This window comes from Rhinatrema bivittatum, chromosome 5, assembly GCF_901001135.1.
Source record: "Rhinatrema bivittatum chromosome 5, aRhiBiv1.1, whole genome shotgun sequence".
In the NCBI taxonomy this organism is placed as follows: domain Eukaryota; kingdom Metazoa; phylum Chordata; class Amphibia; order Gymnophiona; family Rhinatrematidae; genus Rhinatrema; species Rhinatrema bivittatum.
Genome location: NC_042619.1, coordinates 257900535 through 257923145, shown reverse-complemented (window position 1 = coordinate 257923145; position 22611 = coordinate 257900535). Strand labels below are relative to the sequence as shown.

General features: G+C 48.8%; 1 protein-coding gene across 1 annotated transcript in view; it reads right to left on the bottom strand.

Moving 5' to 3' along the window:
• Positions 1–22611, bottom strand: part of LOC115092425 (potassium channel subfamily U member 1-like) — a 124746-nt gene that overhangs the window by 24951 nt on the left and 77184 nt on the right. Inside the window, exons 7-8 of the mRNA XM_029603259.1 lie at positions 12231–12308; positions 10645–10784 (exon numbers count right to left, since the gene is read on the bottom strand). Of these exons, the coding sequence (XP_029459119.1) occupies positions 10645–10784; positions 12231–12308 (218 nt within the window). The remainder of the gene's footprint in view (positions 1–10644; positions 10785–12230; positions 12309–22611) is intronic.

Below are 22611 nucleotides of genomic sequence, written 5' to 3'. Positions count from 1 at the left end.
GCCGCAATGACTGATCTCAACGTTTCCATATGAAAACGAGGTTCCCGCAATGCCTTGTTGACCTGTTTGAGGTCCAAAATCGGTGTGAAAAGTTCCATCCTTCTTGGGTAACACAAAATATATGGAAGTAACGACCGGTCCGGCGTTCTGATCGAGGAACTGGCACAATGGCTCCCAGAGCCTTCAACCGAGCTAGGGTCTGAAGGACCACCTGTTGCTTCTGGGCGGTCCGCAAGGAGACACTAGAAAGAGATCCCGGAGGGGACGAGCAAAATCCAAAGCATAACCGCGACTTATAATATCTAGTACCCACTGATCTGAGGTAATTTTGACCCATTCCTCGTGAAACTGGGATAGTCGGCCCCCGATCTTTGGTATGGAGGAATGGGCCGGTGTCCCTTCATTGTGCTGGTTTGCTGTTGTGTGCGAAGGCCTGGGCCCCGGCATGCTGAGGTCACCTGCCCCGAAAGGAATACAACCACGACTGTGCTCTTGAAGCTGTTTGCCTAGGGGTATAGCTCGACGCACCCCTACCAGACCGGAAACGACGCTGCCGCCTAAAGTGGCCCCTGTAGCTAACCCAGTGAGCGGGGCCGCTCTGGGTTTGTCCTCTGGCAGCTTATAGACCTTGTTGTCTCCCAGGCTTTTATGAGTTGTTCCAGCTCATCACCAAACAACAGCTTACCCCGGAAAGGGAAGGACCCCAGCTGAGATTTAGACGAGGCATCCGCGGACCAGTTACGGAGCCACAATAGACGCCGTGCGGACACCACTGAAGACATAGTGCGCGCCGAAGTACGTAGAAGATCATAAAGGGCATCTGCCGTACAGGCGACTGCTGATTCCATATGGGGCCACCTGTTCAGCCTCCCCGGGGGAAGGTCTTGGGCCGTCAATATTTGCTGAAACCCAACGTAGCAAAGCTCGCTGCATAAGGCTACTGCATACAGAGGCCCGTATCCCTAAGGCGGATACTTCAAATATGCACTTGAGCAACACTTCCAACTTCCTATCCTGAAGGTCTTTGAGCGCTGTGCCTCCAGTCACCGGAATAGTAGTATGCTTGGCTATGGCCGTAACTGCCGAATCCACCTTCGGAACTTTAAGTAGGTCAAGCGAATCATTAGGAAGTAGATATAATTTCTCCATGGCTCTGGTAACCCTCAAGAGGCCTCCGGGGTCTCCCACTCACGGGATACAATCTGGGACAGCTTCGGGTGAAAAGGAAAAAGTCTGCGGTGGGGTGCGAAGCCCCGCAAAAGCTGAATCTCCCCATGTATAAATCTGACGTTCCTGTGAAAGAGGAAGTTCCAGCTCCTGAAGTACGTGCAAGATCAAGGGATCCAGCTCCTCCCGTCAGAACAGACAGAGGACTTAGGGGTCATCCCCCTCCACCTGGGTAGCATTGTCCCCCTTATCGCCCATATCTTGGGTGAATGAATCCTGAGACCCTGGATCCACCAGGGTCACTGGGTCAGGCAGCCTATTCCCCGGGTTAAAGGAAGGAAGAGGGAATCTGCCTTTCCCTGACCCATGGAATCCCTCGGGATCTTGGCTGGGCTAGGAGACTGGGAATCCCACTCAGTCTCCGCCTCCATATACGCTTTATGAATTAATAAAATAAAATTTGAAGAAAATGGGTGCTGCCCGCTTTAAGGCCCCCCCCCCCCCCGGGGGATTGGAAGGAGGAGGAGCCGTGTCCGAAGACAAACCGCGCGGCCTGTGCGGCGAGGGACAGCGGAAGAGGGAGATCCTCTCCCTCCTCAGAGAAATCAGTGTCCCCGTCCGAGGCAGACAAGATGGCCGCCGCTCCCAAGCTAATTGGGAGCGAGCCAGGCCTCTGCCCCTCAGCCTCGTGAACGCCGCGCAATTTTTTTCGCCATGAAATGGCCGCCCCCCCATGCCGAATCTGGTCATTGTGAAGGCCCCTCGCCCCCGGGGAGACACCAGGAGCAGAGGGCCTTCGCGGGAGAGCCGGCTCTCCACAAGAATTACACACCGTCCCCCTCGGCATCGCTGGCAGCCGGGTGGAAGCTCTACCCCTTCTGGAGACCCGGGAGACTGTAGGCAGGCGCGGCTGAGGTAAGAAATTTCAACTAACAAAGTATTAAAATCTCCTTCTTTTACTTTGTACTGTTCTTTTTTTTTTTTTTTAAAGTACTCAGCCCACGGGGGAACGGCACTGGAGGGGTGCCAGAGGAATTAAAACATCTCTGAGGGAGGGGAGAGTGACCGGCCCACCGGTAAATCTTCCCCCTCTTCTCACCGTGCTATTGCTGTGACCACTCCGGGAATTGACTGTAGGCAATGCCCTGCCTTGCCTGCCCTGGCTGGCTGCTGCAGAAAAACTTATGAGAAAATCAGAAGGAAACAGAAAACCAATACCCTGTTTTTTTTTGTTTTTTTTTAAATGATCCAGTCAAACGTTCTAAATGTCTGTTTTTTTAAGAAATTCAAACCTGGTGGGGCAAAGACCCAGGAATTTTGAGATCAGGACCACAAGTTATGCCCCTCTCAATCTGCTGGAGTCAGAGAAAATACTGAGGGATCGCAGGTGGTACCCCGAGTTTATGTGGGAGGTGCTTTTCAGCTTTTCCTCTGACTCCATCTGCTGGAAGGGAGGCATAACCCAGCAGTCTGGACTGATCCTGGTATGTACAGGGAACCCTTTTTGCGGATTTCAGATTCGGGCATTACTTTAAGGACGGTTCTTGCCGGAAAGTGGTTTCCTCCTTTCATGTCAACCAATTGGTGGAGCTGCCGGCCTTCACGGAGTTAAACTGTTCGGATCCTTTGGCTAGTGACTTGCGGAAGCCCGAATTTCGCAGAGTCTTGCTGCGTTACCTTGAGGTTACCAATGAGTTTCATGTGACTGACCATCTTTTTGTGCTGTGGAGCTGTCCAAAATGAGGACAGCAGGCGTCCAAAGCTACTATAGCTCGTTGGCTAAAGGAAGCTATTAGTTCGGCCTGTCTCCTTCGTGGTAGATCCCTTCCTACAGGTTTGCGTGTCCACTCTACTTGTTCACAAGCGGCGTCTTGGGCAGAGTGTCAGATGGTATCACCGCAGGAGATTTTGCAGGGTGGCTGTGTGGAAATCCCTGCATACGTTTGCAAGACATTACAGATTGGAGCCCAGGCTCCAGTTTCAGGACGATTTGGAGAGGGAGTGCTTCGAGCGGGCCTCTCCGGATCCCTTCCCAGGTAAGAAAGCTCTGGTACATCCCAGGAGTCTGGACTGATCTGGGTATGTACAGGGAAAGGAAAATGAGTTTCTTACCTGATAATTTCGTTCCTGTAGTACCACGGATCAGTCCAGAATCCCGCCTGTCAGAGACATGGAAGAAAGGGAGAGTCCGCTCGGTTCTTATATATTTCTTTATTTCAGATTGGCAGAGATTTTCAATTTTTTGTCCTCAAGTGGTATTCAAGGTTCAGGTCCCAGGAGGGTTCAGTGGACCGGTTTGCTTCTTTTATTATATATAGTTATGATGATTTTGAGAGTTCCATTCTGCTTTGACATTGAATAATACTGCCGGACTGTAGGTGGCACCAGCCTATTTATAGGTGGAGTTTGTTTTGATAATTGCTCTGTCTCCATCTTCTAGAGGGGGGGCAAAACCCAGGAGTCTGGACTGATCCATAGTACTACAGGAACGAAATTATCAGGTAAGAAACTAATTTTCCTTTGCCAGCGGTTATGTCTGGTACATGACTGGACTCATAAAGACTTTATCGCCAGCAGCACCTGCTCATTACCCTAAAAGACATGCTGTCAGAGATGCACAGATAACAGCATCCAAGTATCTTTTTTAATTGGTGCTCTTCTGTTGACGTTAGTGTCTATTAAGTCAAATTGATGTGGTTATGTATGAGTATTTGTAGTCTGCACTGATCATTGTTTTTTTTTTGGAAGTATGTGGAATATAAGAATTTGTAAATTTTTCCGCATTGTCTTACATACTGCATAGACACAAGGTGCAATTGGCCAAGTTAGGGCATGGGTTTATCCTTCATGATTTTTGCTGCTCAGAAACATGTTGCATTAGGTAGGCCCAGCACTCATCTTTTCAGCTCTGAATTTGAAAAGTGTTGCCCTGTTGTTCGGTGCCTGCTCTATCTGATGGTTTCATTTGCCCCTTTGGGATACACAAAGGCACCTAGTACAAATGGGAGACCTGGCTCCACCCGACTTGTGAGTACTCTGTGATAACTGTCCCTCCAAACAAGTTTCACGGTCATTTAATAATGCAGTTTGGCTAAAAGGAAACCATTGTGCCATTAAACCCATCCATATTAAACGTCCACACAAGTGGTAGCCCGCACATCTAAGTATTAAAAATGCTGAAGACAATATTAAAATGGTTATCTAGCTAAGTTTGAGACTTAGGAAAACAACCTGGAAGTTTAAATATGTTCTCCTGTGTTCTAAGGACAGGACTTAAACCTAGCTGAGCAGCAAGAAATATCAGTGCTGTCTGGTTAATTTTACCTGTTAAGTCTGATCATGTTAAGAGCAGTACACGCACATGGATAAATTTAGCATTAAACTGGCTATTTTCAAATATAGGCAGGCAAGTGGAGAGAAAATAAACAAAAAAAATTCTTTATGGCTTACTGGCCTGCTCGCGCCCCCCCCCCCCCCCCCCCCCCCCCAACCAATATATCAATCAAACATATGTTGGGCATATCGCCCAAATTCTCATCCATCACCCCGTGCTATATCACTCAAATTTTGTTGGGCATAGCTTCCCAAATCCCACTTCCATCAACCCTGCTATATCACTCAAACGTATGTAGGCATAGCATCCAAATTTCCCTCAATCACCCCCACTATATACTCAAACTTATGTCAGGCATAACGGCCAGACCCCTTCTACCATCCTCACTATATCACAAATTTATATTGGCATAAGCATAGAGGCCAAATCCCCCTCCATCACAAACTTAAATTGGGCATAACATCCAAAGACCACCTCAATCACCCCCCGCTATAACATACAAACTTATATCAGGCATAAAGGCCAAGTCCCCCCTTCATCACCTCCACTATAACACTCAAAGTTATGTCAGCATAACTCCTAAATCCTCCCCTCTATCACCCCTGCTATATCACTCAGATTTATGTTGGACATAGCACCCAAATCCCCACTCCATCACCCTCACTATATAACTCAAATTTATGTCGGATCTAACATCCAAATTCCCCATCCATCACCCCCACTACATCACTCAAAACATATATTGGGTATAAGGCCCAAATCCCCCCCTCCATCACTCCCGCAATATCACTCAAACCTGTTGGGCATAGTGTCCATATCCCTCCTCCATCAACCCCTCTATATCACTCAAACCTGTGTCAGGCATAGCACCCAAAACCCCAGTCCATCACCCCCGTCATATCAATTAGACTTATGTCAGGCATAACGGCCAAAGACCCCCTCCATTACCCCCCACTATACCACTCAAACTTATGTCAGGCATAACGGCCAAAGACCCCTCCATTACCCCCCGCTATATCACTCAAACGTATGACAGGCATAACGGCCAAAGACCCCCTCCATTACCCCCGCTATATCACTCAAACATATGTCAGGCATAACGACCAAAGACCCTCTCCATTACACCCGCTATATCACTCAAACTTATGTCAGGCATAACGGTGAAAGACCCTCTCCATTACCCCTGCTATATCACTCAAACTTATATTGGGCATAACACCCAAGGACCCCTTCAATTACTTTTGATATGACATACAAACTTATGTCAGCCATAGCACCCAAATCCCCCCTTCATCACCCCATTATATCACTCAAACATTTATGTTGGGCATAGCACCCAAATCCCCCCTTCATCAACCCCACTATATCACTCACTTATATGGGCATAGCACCCAAATCCCCCCTTCATCACCCCCATTATATCACTCAAACACTTATGTTGGGCATAGCACCCAAATCCCCCCTTCATCACCCCCATTATATCACTCAAACACTTATGATGGGCATTGCACCCAAATCCCCCCTTCATCACCCCCATTATCACTCACTTATATTGGGCATAGCACCCAAATCCCCCCTTCATCACCCCCATTATATCACTCAAACACTTATGTTGGGCATAGCACCCACTAATCCCCCCTCAATCACCACCATTATATCACTCACACACTTATGTTGGCCATAGCACCCAAATCCCCCCTTCATCACCCCCATTATATCACTCAAACACTTATGATGGGCATAGCACCCAAATCCCCCCTTCATCACCCCCATTATCACTCACTTATATTGGGCATAGCACCCAAATCCCCCCTTCATCACCCCCATTATATCACTCAAACACTTATGTTGGGCATAGCAACCATATCCCCTCTTAATCCCCCCCATTATATCACTCAAAACAATTAGGTTGGGCATAGCACCCAATCCCCCCTTCATCAACCCCATTATCACTCACTTATATTGGGCATAGCACCCAAATCCCCACTTCATCACCCCCATTATATCACTCAAACACTTATGTTGGGCATAGCACCCAAATCCCCCCTTCATCACCCCCACTATATCACTCAACACTTATATTGGCATAGCACCCAAATCCCCCCTCAATCACCCCCATTATATCACTCAAACACTTATGTTGGGCATAGCACCCAAATCCCCCCTTCATCACCCCCATTATATCACTCAAACACTTATGTTGGGCATAGCACCCAAATCCCCCCTTCATCACCCCATTATCACTCACTTATATAGGGCATAGCACCCAAATCCCCCTTCATCACCCCCATTATATCACTCAAACACGTATGTTGGGCATAGCACCCATATCCCCTCTTAATCCCCCCCAGTATATCACTCAAACAAATTAGGTTGGGCATAGCACCCAAATCCCCCCTTCATCAACCCCATTATCACTCTTTATATTGGGCATAGCACCCAAATCCCCCCTTCATCCCCCCCCCATTATATTCACTCAAAACACTTATGTTGGCATAGCACCCAAATCCCTCTTCATCACCCCTGTTATATCACTCAAACACTTATGTTGGGCATAGCAACCCATATCCCTCTTCATCACCCCCTGTTATATCACTCAACACTTATGTTGGGCATAGCACCCATATCCCCTCTAATCCCCCCCATTATATCACTCAAACAATTAGGTTGGGCATAGCACCCAAATCCCCCCTTCATCACCCCATTATATCACTCAACACTATGTTGGGCCATAGCACCCAAATCCCCCCTTCATCACCCCATTATATCACTCAAACACTTATGATGGGCATAGCACCCAAATCCCCCCTTCATCACCCCCATTATCACTCACTTATATTGGGCATAGCACCCAAATCCCCCCTTCATCACCCCCATTATATCACTCAAACACTTATGTTGGGCATAGCACCCATATCCCTTCTTAATCCCCCCCCATTATATCACTCAAACAATTAGGTTGGGCATAGCACCCAAATCCCCCCTTCATCAACCCCATTATCACTCACTTATATTGGGCATAGCACCCAAATCCCCCCTTCATCACCCCCATTATATCACTCAAACACTTATGCTGGGCATAGCACCCAAATCCCCCCTTCATCACCCCCACTATATCACTCAAACACTTATATTGGGCATAGCACCCAAATCCCCCCTTCATCACCCCCCATTATATCACTCAAACACTTATGTTGGACATAGAGCCCAAATCCCCCCTCCTTCGCGTCGTATCAATTAAACTTATGTTGGGCATAGCGCCCAAATCCCCCCTCCATCACCCCCATCATATCACTCAAACTTATATTGGGCATAACACCCAAGGACCCCTTCAATTACTCTTGATATGACATACAAACTTATGTTAGGCATAGCACCCAAATCCCCCCTTCTTCACCCCCACTATATCACTCAAACACTTATGTTGGGCATAGCACCAAAATCCCCCATCACCCCCACTATATCACTCAAACACTTATGTTGGGCATAGCACCCAAATCCCCTCTTCATCACCCCTGTTATATCACTCAAACACTTATGTTGGGCATAGCACACAAATTCACCCTTCATCTCCCCCACTATATCACTCAAACTCTTATGTTGGGCATAGCACCCCAAATCCCCCCTTCATCACCCCATTATATCACTCAAACTCTTATGTTGGGCATAGCACCCAAATCCTCCCTTCATCACCCCCCATTATATCACTCAAACATTTTATGTTGGGCATAGCACGCAAATCCCCCCTTCATCACCCCCACTATCACTCACTTATATTGGGCATAGCACCCAAATCCCCCCTTCATCACCCCCATTATATCACTCAAACTCTTATGTTGGGCATAGCACCCAAATCCCCCCTTCATCACCCCCCATTATATCACTGAAACACTTATGATGGGCATAGCACCCTAATCCCCCCTTCATCACCCCCACTATATCACTCAAACACTTATGTTGGGCATAGCACCCAAATCCCCCTTCCATCATCTCTGCTATATCACTCAAACCTATGTCAGGCATAACGGCCAAAAGACCTCTTCCATCAGCCCTGCTATATCACTCAAACTTGTTGGGCATAGCATCCAAACCTCCCTTCCTCCATCACTGTTATATCACACAAATTTGTATTTGAATTTGTATTTATTAAAATTTCTTAATCGTTACATGTAAAAGCTCTGAGCGATTTACAATATTAACACACATACATAAAAATTTATGTTGGGCATAAGCATAATGACCAAAGAGACCCTCCATCACATCCGCTATGTCAATCAAACTTATGTCAGGCATAACAGCCAAAGACCCCCTCCATTACCCCCGCTATATCACTCAAACCTATATTGGGCATAACACCCAAGGACCCCTTCAATTACTCTTGATATAACATACAAACTTATGTCAGGCATAGCATCCAAATCCCCCCTTCATCACCCCCACTATATCACTCAAACACTTATATTGGGCATAGCACCCAAATCCCCCCTTCATCACCCCCATTATATCACTCAAACCCTTATATTGGGCACATCACTCAAATCCCCCCTTCATCACCCCCCATTATATCACTCAAACTCTTATGTTGGGCATAGCACCCAAATTCCCCCCCTTCAGCACCCCCATTATATCACTCAAACACTTATGTTGAGCATAGCACCCCAAATCCCCCCTTCATCACCCCCATTATATCACTCAAACACTTATGCTGGGCATAGCACCCAAATCCCCCCTTCATCACCCCCATTATATCACTCAAACACTTATCTTGGGCATAGCACCCAAATCCCCCCTTCATCACCCCCATTATATCACTCAAACACTTATCTTGGGCATAGCACCCAAATCCCCCTTCATCATCCCCATTATATCATTCAAACACTTATGTTGGGCATAGCACCCAAATCCCCCTTCCATCATCTCCGCTATATCACTCAAACGTATGTTGGACATAGCTTTCAAATTTCCCCTCCCCCAAATTCTTAAAATATATCAGCCTCCATGCCCCATCCTAATCCCCATTCATAACCCCCAACCTGAACGCTCCCACCCTGGCCACCCCCCCCAAAACTCCCAAAGCCTTCAGAAACGTGGTACAAGCATACCACTCATGCGAGCATCCATAAGCTACCAGCATTGTCGTCAGTTTACAATATGACAGGAGCAGTGGATGCCACCGGGAGCTATATGATTGTACTGCTCTCCTGGCAGCTGTTGGGGGTTTTGGGGGGTGCAAGTTGGAGTGGTAGGATTTGAGCTGGGATTGTGGGTAGAGGCCGGATATATTTGAAGAATTTGACAGGTGGGGAGGTTCTTCAGCCAATAGGTCTACAACTTTTAAAATCGTTTTTTGGGGTGCTTGAGTGGGAGGGGATTTCAGGCGCTATGCCTGACATATGTTTGAGTAATTTAATGTGCTGGGGGGAATGGGGGATTGGGTTTTAATTTTGTTTTTTCTTCCAGTTAACCACTTATATTTTGAATACAGCTAGTTAAGGCTAAAGTTATCCAGGTACACATACTCGGATAACTTTAAACCTAAACTTGTCATATGGAAACATAGCCAGTTAGCTTTTAAAGTTATATGGGTTACATTACCTGGATAACTTTAGCTGAATATATTCAGTGGGCGCCCTGTCCTGCTGAAAATCTGTGACGTTATCTAGTTAATTTTAGCCAGATAACTTGTCACTCTCTGATTTCATGGATACTGATCTTGTTATTATTAGGAATGCACAAGACAAATTCCTCATGGTGCTCCCTCATAATTCTTCAGACATGTTTGGAACAGTGTCACAACTTGCCATGAACAGAAGGTGCCCGATGTGTTCATGCTGTGGGATGTCACTTATGGTAATATAACCAATACGGACCAGTCAAATCCAGTGCATATAAGTCATTTTAAAATTCTTTCAAACACGGCCACTCCAAGAGGGCTTAAGGGTAACCTCCCAAAACAGTGGCTTCAAGAATTTCACCTATAACACTTCCTAGAAGCCACATTTTAACTACTGGTCAAAACCTCTGCGTGCCATGTGCCAGCATGATACTTTTATTATGAATGGATGTGATTTACCAACATACCATGTAGTCCATTGCCTTGATACTCAGCCAATGGGGGAACACTGGCAGGAATAAATACTTACAGTAGACATCAGGGAGTCCAGGAAACTGCCAGAAAAGACTGATCCAGTAGCAAATGATGTAGTCATGTAAAGTGTCCTCTTGGTATCCCTTGCACTCAGCTCACCAATCTGTTCAATAAACTGGATGTTTGACGTATTCTCTAAGAGACATAATGTAGCTCATTTATTTTTTATCCAAAATAAAATGAAACTTCACCTTAAGATGTTCTTTCTGTGGCTGATGTGGACCATCTTTCTGGTTATTTTACTAAATGTCTGCTCTGTGTCCTTAGTTCTTCGCTGTGTGCACTGAATGAGGATCTTCTATCATAAGGTAACTTGTTGCTTGATTTGGGGATGGCTGGGGTCATAGGGGTCATGGTTGAAAAATCATCTGCTGCCAGAGGAGACCTCATAGATTTCTCTATGGTCCTGCTACTACTGTCTTCTTACTGCTGAGCATGGTTACGCTTTGCCTAGTGTCACCACCACTACCTGCACCATTAATATCATCAATAAGTCTACCCCACCTCACCACAGTGCTGTATATGGGGGAATCTTCCATTTATGGCTGTGCTAAAGACCTGCAAATCAGCAGTCAAACAATAGAGGAGGTAAGTTTATCTAATAAAGACGTCTGCCCCCCCCCCCCCCCCCCCCCCCCCCCCACCCCCCCCCCCCCCCCCCACTGCCTCCCATTGGCATCTCACTAGTTTGTGTTACTGACTGCTTAGATGAATATCATGTCATAGAGACTTGAGGATTGTTAATGGAAGAAAAGACAGGAGTCTATCAAGGCTTGGCCAGTGTTGGATGTTGCTAATCAGTGCACTTTTATTTATTATTCCAATTTAATCGCCAAATCTGGGTGGTGCTCATAGCGACTTACAGCAAAACAAAAAAATGCAAAGATATTAAAAATGTTAAAGCAACAGAAAAACATAACAATTACCAACAAATAGCAATAAGCAAACAATTTATAAACAAGTCATCTATTTATGACCTAAAATAGCTACAATTAAAAATCAAATATAGCAACTGAAACAATTAACTCATTAGTCATAAATGTATATGGCACTCATTAGTTGAGTGATTCAGTGCATGACAAAGAGAGAAAGGCTAAACATCATACAAGTGTCAGGGGTTATGGCTTAGCCTGCGGCAGCTAAGAGATGAAAGATGACACCTGTTGACCTTTCCATGCACTAGTAGCTGTAGTATATGAGAGGCACAATCCCGGGTTTTCCCACTTGCTCTCTGCTGTACAGTGAAGAACTGGAAGTCCCAGGTCTGGCCCCCTACAGCAGTGCAGTCTATATCTTGCCAAGCTTCCTCCCCATTAGTGGGGGCTAAGGGTGTCAACATCACTGCTAAAAGTGTAAAGTCCTCCTGCCCCTTCCCACTCTGTGCCCAGAGACTCCTAGTAAAACAATAATAACTACAAAGTGTGAAACGCTTTGAGTTGTCCAGTCTGACACATGAACTGAAGGGGCTGTTGTCTTCTCTGTCAGAGAGAGGAAGCCCTGCCCTGCTGTAACAGCAGAACCTGGAGCCATAAGCCACTATAAATAAAGCCCCCCGAGCATCCCACCTAAAGGACAACATACTCAGCTCAGTGATGACGGGAATCCTTCTGTGGGATTCTGGGACCTGGCTCTCCTCTGCTCTCCATCTTCTGAACGGGTCTGCACAAAGGGGCAATAATGAAAGCATGAGACAGTGAGTGATGGCTGCAGCAAGCACAAGCACGGACTGATTTCAGGACTCACGATTTCAATTGCTGTAAATAAGGGTGGGGGGCACGGGGAGGGGGGTGTGTCCCGAGCAATGAACAGAGTCAAAAAAATTAGATTCGGGACAGAAGGTTGTACCGACAAACTTTAAAACGGCTCTCCTCTATAGTCACCCAAAATCAGATATGAGGCACTATCCCAGTCAGGTGTGTATGGTGTCACTATACAGTGTTACATGTTCTTCGAAAGGAAACATCCCCCAGACTTTAGACAAAATGGTTTCCCCCAAAGCTTCATGCATCTGTGCTCCCTGCAGACCTTTAAACCTTTCCCTTGTCCTATCAGAGAGAGAGACTGGTAAAACATGGGCCCGGCAGGCTGACAGGGTAAGAGCAGAAATGTTTTGAGGACTAAACCTTTTCTCAGTGTAGTTATTTCCTTTCTTCCACCCCCCCAGGGGATTTATAGCGTTAAGCCCCTCCTGCCCCTGCTTCCCCAACAGCTAAGTATTTCTGCATGGCCAGCCTTCTGCCCTCCATGGGGAAGATGCTTTCAGCAGGGATCGCAAGGCTTTTTCCCGAGCTACATTTTGTTCTATTGGTGCCTTGCAAAGTGTAATGATTTGTGTGAGGCATTAGTCCTATAGTGGATCAAAAGCTAATCCCCAAAAATTACTCACCAAAATTCTTCTCTCTCTTTCTCTCTAGGAACACTATCTTCACTGCCAGATTTAGGCACAAGCTACCTATTAAACTATAATTTAGGAACTCAGATTATAAGGTGCCTCTAAATACAAAAAACAATTACTAAATTTCAGATTTTACATTTTTCTTAATTCCTATGGGCCTCTTAAATGTGACATAGTTTAGGTCCTTAGCATGTCTTAATCTGGCCCAGATTACCTTTAAGGGTGCATTTTAAAGGCGTTGCTCATGTTAAAATGCTCATATACATGAGTATATAGGCCATGCAGATGAGCAACGCATATTTAAAAGTCACAAATTGTGTGTGGTATATGTGTGTTGCGCATATTTTTAAAAAAGGGGTGAAGTTGGAAACATGTCTGTTGCGAGCGCAGGAGAGCAGTCACTTGCTCGAGAGAGAGTGTTGCCCTTAGGCCATGGCATGGCCCCAGAGGAAGACACCAGGGTGTGTGCCATGGCAGGTGAGATATATCCGAGCATGGGTGAACAGGCGGAAAACTTGACGCACTCGAACCCTGAATGCACCAAGAGGAGAAAAGCAAATGTGCTTACCTGTAACAGGTGTTCTTACAGGACAGAAGGATGTTAGTCCTCACATATGGGTGACATCACAGGATGGAGCCCAATCACAGAACACTTTTGTCAAAGTTTCTAGAACTTTGACTGGCCCCTACTGGGCATTGCCCAGCATGGCACTAACCCTGCAGCCAGCAGGGTTCCCCTTCAGTCTGTTTAAAAAGCTACAGGAAGTGCCGAAAAATAAAATAAATAAACGTAACGAACCCCAACACTGTGGGCGGTGGGCGGGTTTCGTGAGCACTAACATCCTGCTGTCCTGTGAGAACACCTGTTACAGGTAAGCAAACATTTGCTTTCTCAGAGGACAAGCAGGATGGTAGTCCTCACAAATGGGTGAGTACCCGAGCTGAGGATGTCCGAGTATGCACCAAATGTACCCCAAGATGTGCAACAGGCACAACAACTGGGGTGGAATTTGGCCGAGGGCATCCTGAACCCTAACGGGCCAGCGGGAAGGGTGTTGGTACGTCAAGTTGTGAATAGGTTACGCAGGACAGATTGGCCGAAGATGGGAATCTTGTTCAGCAATAGTGGCTGTAAAGGTATGGAGAGAACTCCAGGTGGCAGCCCTGCAAATGTCAGGAAGCGGCACCGAGCGTAGGTGCGCTACTGAAGTTGCCATGGCCCTCACAGAGTGGTGTTTTAACACGGTCTTGAAGTGGAATGCCTGCTTGCTGATAGCAAAAGGATATGCAGTCCGCCAACCAGGAGGAGAGAGTCTGCTTACCCACAGGCTGCCCTAATTTGGTGGAATGGAAAGAGACAAACAATTGAGTGCTTTTCCTGTGGGCAGCTGTACGGTCTAGGTAGAACACTAGAGCCCGTTTACAGTCAAGGGTATGCAGAGCCTGCTCTTCTGGATTGGAATGGGGCCTGGGAAAAAAGGTAGGTAGTATAATGGATTGATTGAGATGAAACTCTGATACTTACCTTAGTCAAGAACTTAGGGTGAGTGCGGAGTACTGCCCGGTCCTGCAGAAGTTTAGTGTAAGGCGGATAGGTAACTAGGGCCTGTAACTCACTAACTCTGGAGCCGAAGTGATTGCCAAAAGGAAAATCACTTTCCATGTGAGATAGCGAAGTTCCAGGAATGGAGAGGCTCGAATGGTGGTTTCATGAGCCTTCCTAAAAACCAGGGTTGAGGGTCCCAAGAAGGGGCCGGAGGACGCAGTGGAGGCTTGAGGTGAAGCAAGCCCTTCAGAAACTTGTTACAAGGGGTTGTACTAATATAGGAACATCCCCAACACTTTAAGGGAAGGCGGCCACTGCACTAACATGCATTCTGATGAAGGAAGTTTTTAGACCTGACTCCGACAAGTGCCAGAGATAGTCCAGAAACTTTGTGATTGGACAGGTAAAGGGGTCAAGGGATTGAGAAGAGCACCATGACTGAAACCTGTTCCATTTGTAAGAATAAGATTTTCTCGTGGAAGGCTTCAGTGAAGCAATCAGGACACGGGAAACTGATTCAGAAAGGTTAAGTGGCTGAAGGATTAACCTTTCAACATCCATGCCGTCAGGGACAAGGCTTGCAGATTGGGGTGGCGCAGGCACCCGATGTTGTTGTGGAGCGCTCAGAGAGCGATCCCACTTCCTGAGAGATGTGTGTCCTTGGGCCGCGGCTCGACCCCAGAGGATTCCGAAGAGGGCCGCGGGAGGCGTGGCATGCCCGAGCATGGGTTGGACGGAAGCAAGACTGGAGTGATGACCAGGCGACAGGCCCTCCTCCGGACCTGCACGCTTCGGAAGACCCAACAACGCAATGTTGGTCTTGTGAACAGTCCTCCGACCGTTCCCAGCCCTTTCGGACCTGCCGCAGGGTACTGCACGAAGCGGCAGGCCGGACGGAGGCCAGGACAGCGAAGACTGGAACATAGATTCAGACGAGACTCAGAAGCAGGGTACTGGAAGTGCAGACATAGACTCAGAAGCAGTGTACTGGGAGTGCAGACGTAGACTCAGAAGCAAGGTACTGGGAGTGCAGACGTAGACTCAGAAGCAAGGTACTGGACGTGCTGACGTAGACTCAGAAGCAAGATACTGGAAGTGCAGACGAAGACTCAGAGACAAGATACTGGGCGTGCTGACGTAGACTCAGGAGCAAGGTACTGAAGGTGCAGAGGTAGATTCAAAGGCGAGGTACTGAAGATGCTGAGGTAGGTTCAGAAGCGAGGTACTGAAGGTGCAGATGTAGACTCTGGAACAAGGACTGAAGGAAGACATGAGCACAGTCCCTCAGGGCACCCTGCTCAGACCACTCCTGGGACTGAGTCACGGGCCACCCTGTCCCACGCATCCCCAACACTGCCTTGGAGGGCAGGTCACGGACCACGCTGAGAATGGGAAAGTGCAGGAGAGATCCAGGCAAAGCGAACTCCGATGCTGGGATACTGACATCCCGAAGCCACGTCGGCTGGCAGGAAGGGAAGCTCCAAAGCACAGGGACGAATCCCACCTGTTGGCCACTCCTGGCCCAACAGGCCAGAAGGCTCAGGAGCCAGACAAAGACGAAGGGCAGAACATATGGGACTGGATCAGGAACTGGATCTGGCACCGACATCAAGGTAACAGGGAAGAAGCTGGTTTGCTGCACACCGGCAGCCAGAGCAGGATTTGCTGCACACCGGCAGCCAAGGCAGGAGACAGGGTCAGGAACAAGGGCTTCTCAGAGACTTAGAAACGAGGTACATGGCTTGCGTCAGAGATGGCCCTAATCAGCCCGCCCCGAGGGCTGGTCACGGACCACGGCGTGGCTTGCCGCGAGATACCAGGACACTGGAGGACACAGGATCAAGATGATAGCTTTCAAGAGATTCAGAAGCAAGGTACTTAGCTTTCAGGCGAGTTTCAGGAACAAGGTGCAAGGTTTGTAATATCTGGACTGGATCATGGATACCGGATTAGGAATCAGACCTCAAGGCAGGAGCAGGAACAAGCGAACATCAGGACTGGAACAACTGGAGACATCAGGACTGACAAGAAGCTCCGACAGGAACATAGAACACTTAGACCTTGCAGAAGGCTGGAACACAAGGCAGCTCCTGGAACGAGGATCTCAGGAGTGACCAACTCCTTGCGAAGGCAAAGACAGACTGAACGTTGAATCCCTTTGTAGAGCTGAGGTGGACAACGCCCAGGGAGGAGCCAGCAGGGGCCACACCTGGCTGGCCCTTGAAGAACAGACGAGAGGGGCGCGCTCGCGCCCTAGGAAGCTGGAGAGATGAGTGCTGGAAGCTGGTGGCGTCCTCGGCCACGTGGAGGACCCATGGAAACAGGCAAGCAGCGAAGCAGGCCTGCCCTGGAGCTGGAGAAGTGGCAGGCTGCTGGAGCGGCTTCCAGCTACAAGGACGAAAAGCAGGAGAGCGAAGAGAGCTGGAGAAGGCTGACTGCAGGACGAGCCGGTAGCTGTAGCAGGCTGCAGGCAGAGAGGTAAGGCTGGTTGCAGGGAAACTGGAAGAGCGGTTGCAGACCGCAGGCAAGGTGGGGAGCTTCAGGCACCGGCAGGGACGGCCTCCCTGCCGGGCAAGGACCCAGACTGCAGCGACGGGCACCGGCAGGGACACCCTCCCTGCCGGCTGAGGACCCCGGGAGGGCAGAGGCACGTTGGGGAGAGCCCGGACAGACAGCGGGGTTCCCAGCCGCGAGGGAGAGCTCGCGGTGGGTCGGCCCCGCTGCACGGAGGAGCAGGCAGCCGGGAGGAGCCCGGACACCGCGGAGGGACCGCGGCAGCAGCGTCGGCAGCTCGACTAGCGCTTGGAGGTGAGGGCCTGCCCGCTCCTCGCGGGCAGGCCCTCACCTCCACGAAAAGATGTTTTGCGTAATCAGAAGTGGGTCCTTTCCCAAGGGAATATGCCTGCGAATGGAGAGATCCTGAAGTACTGGAAACCACACTTGGCGAGGCCAGTGAGGTGCTATCAGGATCATGGTTCCTTTGTCCTGACGTAACTTCACGAGAGTCTTCGAGAGAAGTGGAAGTGGAGGGAAGGCATATAAGAGACCTGTCTCCACAAGAGGGAGAACGCATCTCTTGGTTGTGAGTGTTGGCTGCGAGTGAGAGAGCAAACGTTCTGTACTTTTCGGTTTTGACATGTTGCAAAGAGATCTATATGAGGGTAACCCCATTTTTTGGAAGATTGAGTCCGCCACTATGGGGTTCAGAGACCACTCTTGCGGTTGAAAGGTGCGACTTAGCTTGTCTGCCAACACATTGTCCACTCCCGGCAAGTAGGTGGCCCTGAGGTACATCGAGTGGGAGAGGGCCTCCGCCCATATCTGCGCAGCTTCCTGACACTGAAGGTAGGAACCCGTCCCTCCCTGTTTGTTGATGTACCACATGGCCACCTGGGTGTCCGTCTGAATCAGGATGACCTGATTGGACAGGCGATCCTGAAATACCCTGAGAGCATATCTGATTGCTTGCAGCTCCAGGAAATTGATTTGGTGTTTGGCTTCCTCTGGAGACCAACTTCCTTGTGTCTGCAGATTGGCCACATGGGCTCCCCAGCCGAGATTGGAAGCATCGGTGGTGAGAATTATTTAAGGGTCTGGAGGTTGGAAGGGCAAGCCTTGGAGGAGATTGATCTGATTTTTCCACCAGGTGAGAGACTGACGGAGTGAGTTGGTGACGTGGACAATGGTCGACAGGGGCTGAATGCATTGAGTCCATTGTGACCTTAGAGTCCACTGCATGACTCTCATGGCTAGGCGGGCCATTGGGTGACCTGAACTGAGGACGCCATGTGTCCCAGTAAGATGAGAAAGCGGCGTGCAGTCATGTGAATGTTTTACGATATTATTGTGAAATCATGGAGTGTTAACTGTTGAATTTCCCTGTTAAATCTACTTCAGGTATGCAATCCAGTGAATTTTTAGGGATAAGTCCCTAATATTAGTTTGGAATAATTTGATATGGTTCTATGAAACCTATATATAGAGTGTAATATTTATGTTTTTGTTTTTACTATTATTATTATGTATGTTTATTATGTATATCGCCTAGGCCTTCTAGTGTTAGGCGATTAATAAATTTTATTAAATAAATAAAAATAAATGTAGCGCTGACACTGCAGCTGGTGTGCAAGAGAGATGAGAGTGAGAGCTCATTGTCGAGGTAGAAAAGCTTTTGCCTGCAAGGTGTCCAAGTCTGCCCCTATGAATGATAAGGTTTGAGATGGGACTAAGTAGGATTTGTCGTATTTGACGAGAAATCCTAGCGAACTCAGCGTGTGTAATCGACTAGATAGGGGTAGACATGAACACCTTGAGTCCTGAGGAAGGCTGCAACTACCACGAGACATTTCGTGAAGACTCGTGGTGCAGACGCGAGGCCGAATGGAAGCACTCGGTACTGATAGTGCTTGGGGCCTACCAGAAATCTCAGGAATTTGCGAGATGGAGTTATCGCAATATGAGTGTATGCGTTCTGGAGGTCTAGAGAGCAGAGCCAGTCTCCTTGTTGCAGAAGAGGAAGGAGGGAACTCAAGATTACCATCTTGAACTTTTCTCGTTGGAGGTACTTGTTGAGGGCACGTAGGTCCAGAATTGGATGAATGCCGCCTGATTTTTTGGGGATTAGAAAGTACCGGGAATAGAATCCTAGGCCTCGTTGGGAAGAGGGTACTGGTTCTATTGCTGTGGACTGGAGGAGGAGGGAGACCTCCTGTTCCAGAAGTGGTGAGTGGTCAGATGTTCCCACATCAGCCGAGTGGGGAGTCTGGTGGGATGGAGAGAAAGTTCAGGTGATAACCATGAGAGATTATGGTGAGGACCCATTGGTCTGAGGTGATTGTGTGCCACTGTTGTGGAAATGGCACAATCGACCTCCCACTGGTATCTGAGGCACTGGAAGCTGGCTGCTGCTCTCTATGCAGGAGTCAAAAACTGGAAGCAGGGCCCGGCTGAGGAGCTGCTTGGTAGCAGTGTCAAAGATATCATAAGATGATCTTATCTCCTGCTTGCCCGCCTCAAACCCTCTGTTTACTAGGGTTTGAAGCTGTTCCTGGAATTGCTGCGGCAGGGACTCTGCAAAGTCCTGTATCTGCTTGAATAAGACCCTGTTGTACTGGGTCATATACAGCTGGTAAGAGGCAATCTGAGAGATGAGCATTGAACCCTGGAAGACCCGGCGTCCAATGGCATCTAGAAATTTTTGCTCCTTGCCTGGGGTAAAGGAAGTATGAGGTTTTGCTCTCTTTGTTCTCTTTTGGGCAGATTCCACGATGATAGAGTGGTGATCCAATTGAGATTTTTGAAAACCTGGGGCTGTCTATACCAAATAAGTGGTGTCAGCCTTCCTGTTGACTGGAGCAACAGAGCCAGGGTGTTCCCAGTTCTTTTTGAGGAGATCCAGAAGAACTTGGTGAATGGGGATGGAGGTTATTTCCTTGAGAGCATCCAGGAATTGCAACAACTCCATCATTTGGTGCCTGTCATCGTGCTCAGTCTGTAATTGGAAGGGAACCAATTCAGACATCTCCTTCACAAAGTTTATGAAGGAAAGGTCCTCTGGAGGAGAACGCTTTCTGCTTTCAGAAGGAGAAGGTGGTGAAGGCAAGTCATCGGTGTCTGGTGAAGAATCATCTGTCCAGGTATCATAGGGATTGGCATCTGCCCCTCTAGGAGCCCTAGGGGGACAGGACGGTGGAATCCCTGAAGGTCCTGGTCTAGGCTCTGAAGGAATCGAAGGAATAATTGGAGGCACCGATGAAGGCATCGAAGGCACCAGTGCAGGCATCAATGAATGGATCGGTGGCGCCGACGGACATATTGGCATCGATGGACGTATCGGCATCGATGGCTGAGGCATCGGTAGGTCTCCCGATGGAGGGATGCGGAACGGTGTTTTCTCCTCCGAAGACAAGGTAAGCGGAGAGGGCACCAGAGCCATTGGTGACCCGGGATCCGTCGGTGGAAAAGTGGCGATGAGCGCTTCCATCTTCGAGAGCAGCGGTGCCAACGCTGCCGGAATCGGATCAGCGGTCAGTTCCATGATCAGTACCGGTGTTGGTGCCGGAGGAACTTGGAGTCGATGCATCACTTTGTCGATGGCCTCCTGAACCAGCCGGTCCAGTTCTTCTCGGAGACCTGGAGCAAGCAGCACCGGCTCCGGAACAGAAGAAGGAGGCAGAGGTATAGCCGGAGGGACCACCGTTAAAGGCGGAATCGCGGCTCCCAATCCCTTTCGGGTGAGGGTTGCCTTGGTGACCCAGTCGCCGAAAAGATCGGTGCCTTTTCTGGACAGGGTTTCTTCGACGGCGGTTTTTAGACGATGGCGAGGTCGATGATTTCGCTCCCTCGATGCTCCGAGGCTTCCGATGTCGATGGTGATGTTGCTCTCTCGATCCCCTCAGTCCTGGAGAGGGAAGTAGAGGGAGCTAAAGGCCGAGAAATTGTCGATGCCGGACGGTCACCGGCCGGAGGTCGATACTTGCGCGAAGTTGACGGTGCCGGTTCTGACGACGTCGATGCAATAGACGGCATCAGGGTTTGAGCACGGAAGAGAAGTTCCATTTTCTCCATTCTGGCCTTGTGACCTTTGGGTGTCATTAGGGCACATTTGGTGCAGGTCAGGACATCTTGCTCACATCCGAGATACATTACACAGACTTTATGAGGGTCTGTGATGGACATGGTGCGATTGCAGTCCGGGCACCGACGGAACCCCTGAGCCGCGGTACAGTCAACGGCCAGTAGGCTGCGAGGGCCAAACTCGACGGGAATCGACCGAAAATGGGTAAAAACTTACCGGAGTACCGCGGAGTCAAAAATTCGAAAGAGGGACCCCTGTGGGGTATGAAAGTTTTTAGTAATTCCGTGAGGAAAATACCTGTCAGGAATCTCTGTGGAGCTCCTTAACCGCATGGCTACTGCTGCGCGGAAAAAAGAAGACTGAAGGGGGACCCCTGCTGGCTGCAGGGTTAGTGCCATGCTGGGCATGCCCAGTAGGGGCCAGTCAAAGTTCTAGAAACTTTGACAAAAGTGTTCCGTGATTGGGCTCCATCCTATGATGTCACCCATATGTGAGGACTACCATCCTGCTTGTCTGTGAGAACCAGCAATGCAATGCTTGTCTCTGGGGTAGCCCTCCGGCCACTCGATAGCCCTTTCGGACTTGCCGCATGGGAATGGCAAGTGCGACAGGACGGACAGAGGTCGAGGACAAATGAAGATTCTGGAACAAAGACAAGACATGGCAAAAGCACTTGGAGACTTGACGAGATAAGTCACTTGAAAGACTAGGACAAAAGTCAGACAAGGGAACTGTCCCTCAGCACACCCTACACAGCCCCCCCATGGGCTGGTGGCAGGCCATGCTGTCCCACTGTGTGCCCTACACAACCTGAACAGGCTGGTTGCGGACCACGCAGAGAGCAGGACAGGCTCAGGGCTGGTGCTCAGGAAGGGAGAGAAATCCGGGCAGCTCTTGGAAAGAGGATCCAACTGGAACATAGCTCCAAAGACGGGAACATGACTCAGGTTCAGATTCAAGGATTCAGATTCAGATTTGGATTCAAGCTTAAACTCAAGGGTGGTCTTTTGGAGACTGGATCCGGTGGTGAGGAACAAGGCTGGAAACCCAGACCCAGGAACTGGAGAATCTGGAACATCTGGAGACAGGAACAAACTAGACTAGGACAACTGGACCCAGGAATCGAAGAAACTGGAACATCTGGACACAGGAACCAAAGAGACTGGAACATCTGGACACAGGAACAGACAAGGACCAGCAACCAACAAGAAACCAGGAACACACATTGAAGACAAAGGATCTCCCACAAAGAACAGAAGACACTGAAGAAGCGAAGATGGACCTCAGGAGCCTCCTGGAGAGAAGCATTGGAACAAGGAATCCAGGAGCAGGCAACTCCTTGCGAAGGCCCTGAGGACCTGAAGAGAAGCCCTTTTATAGGGCTCAAGACATGACAAGGGATGACATCATCAGATGGGATCACGGGGCTTTTCCTGCCGCTGGC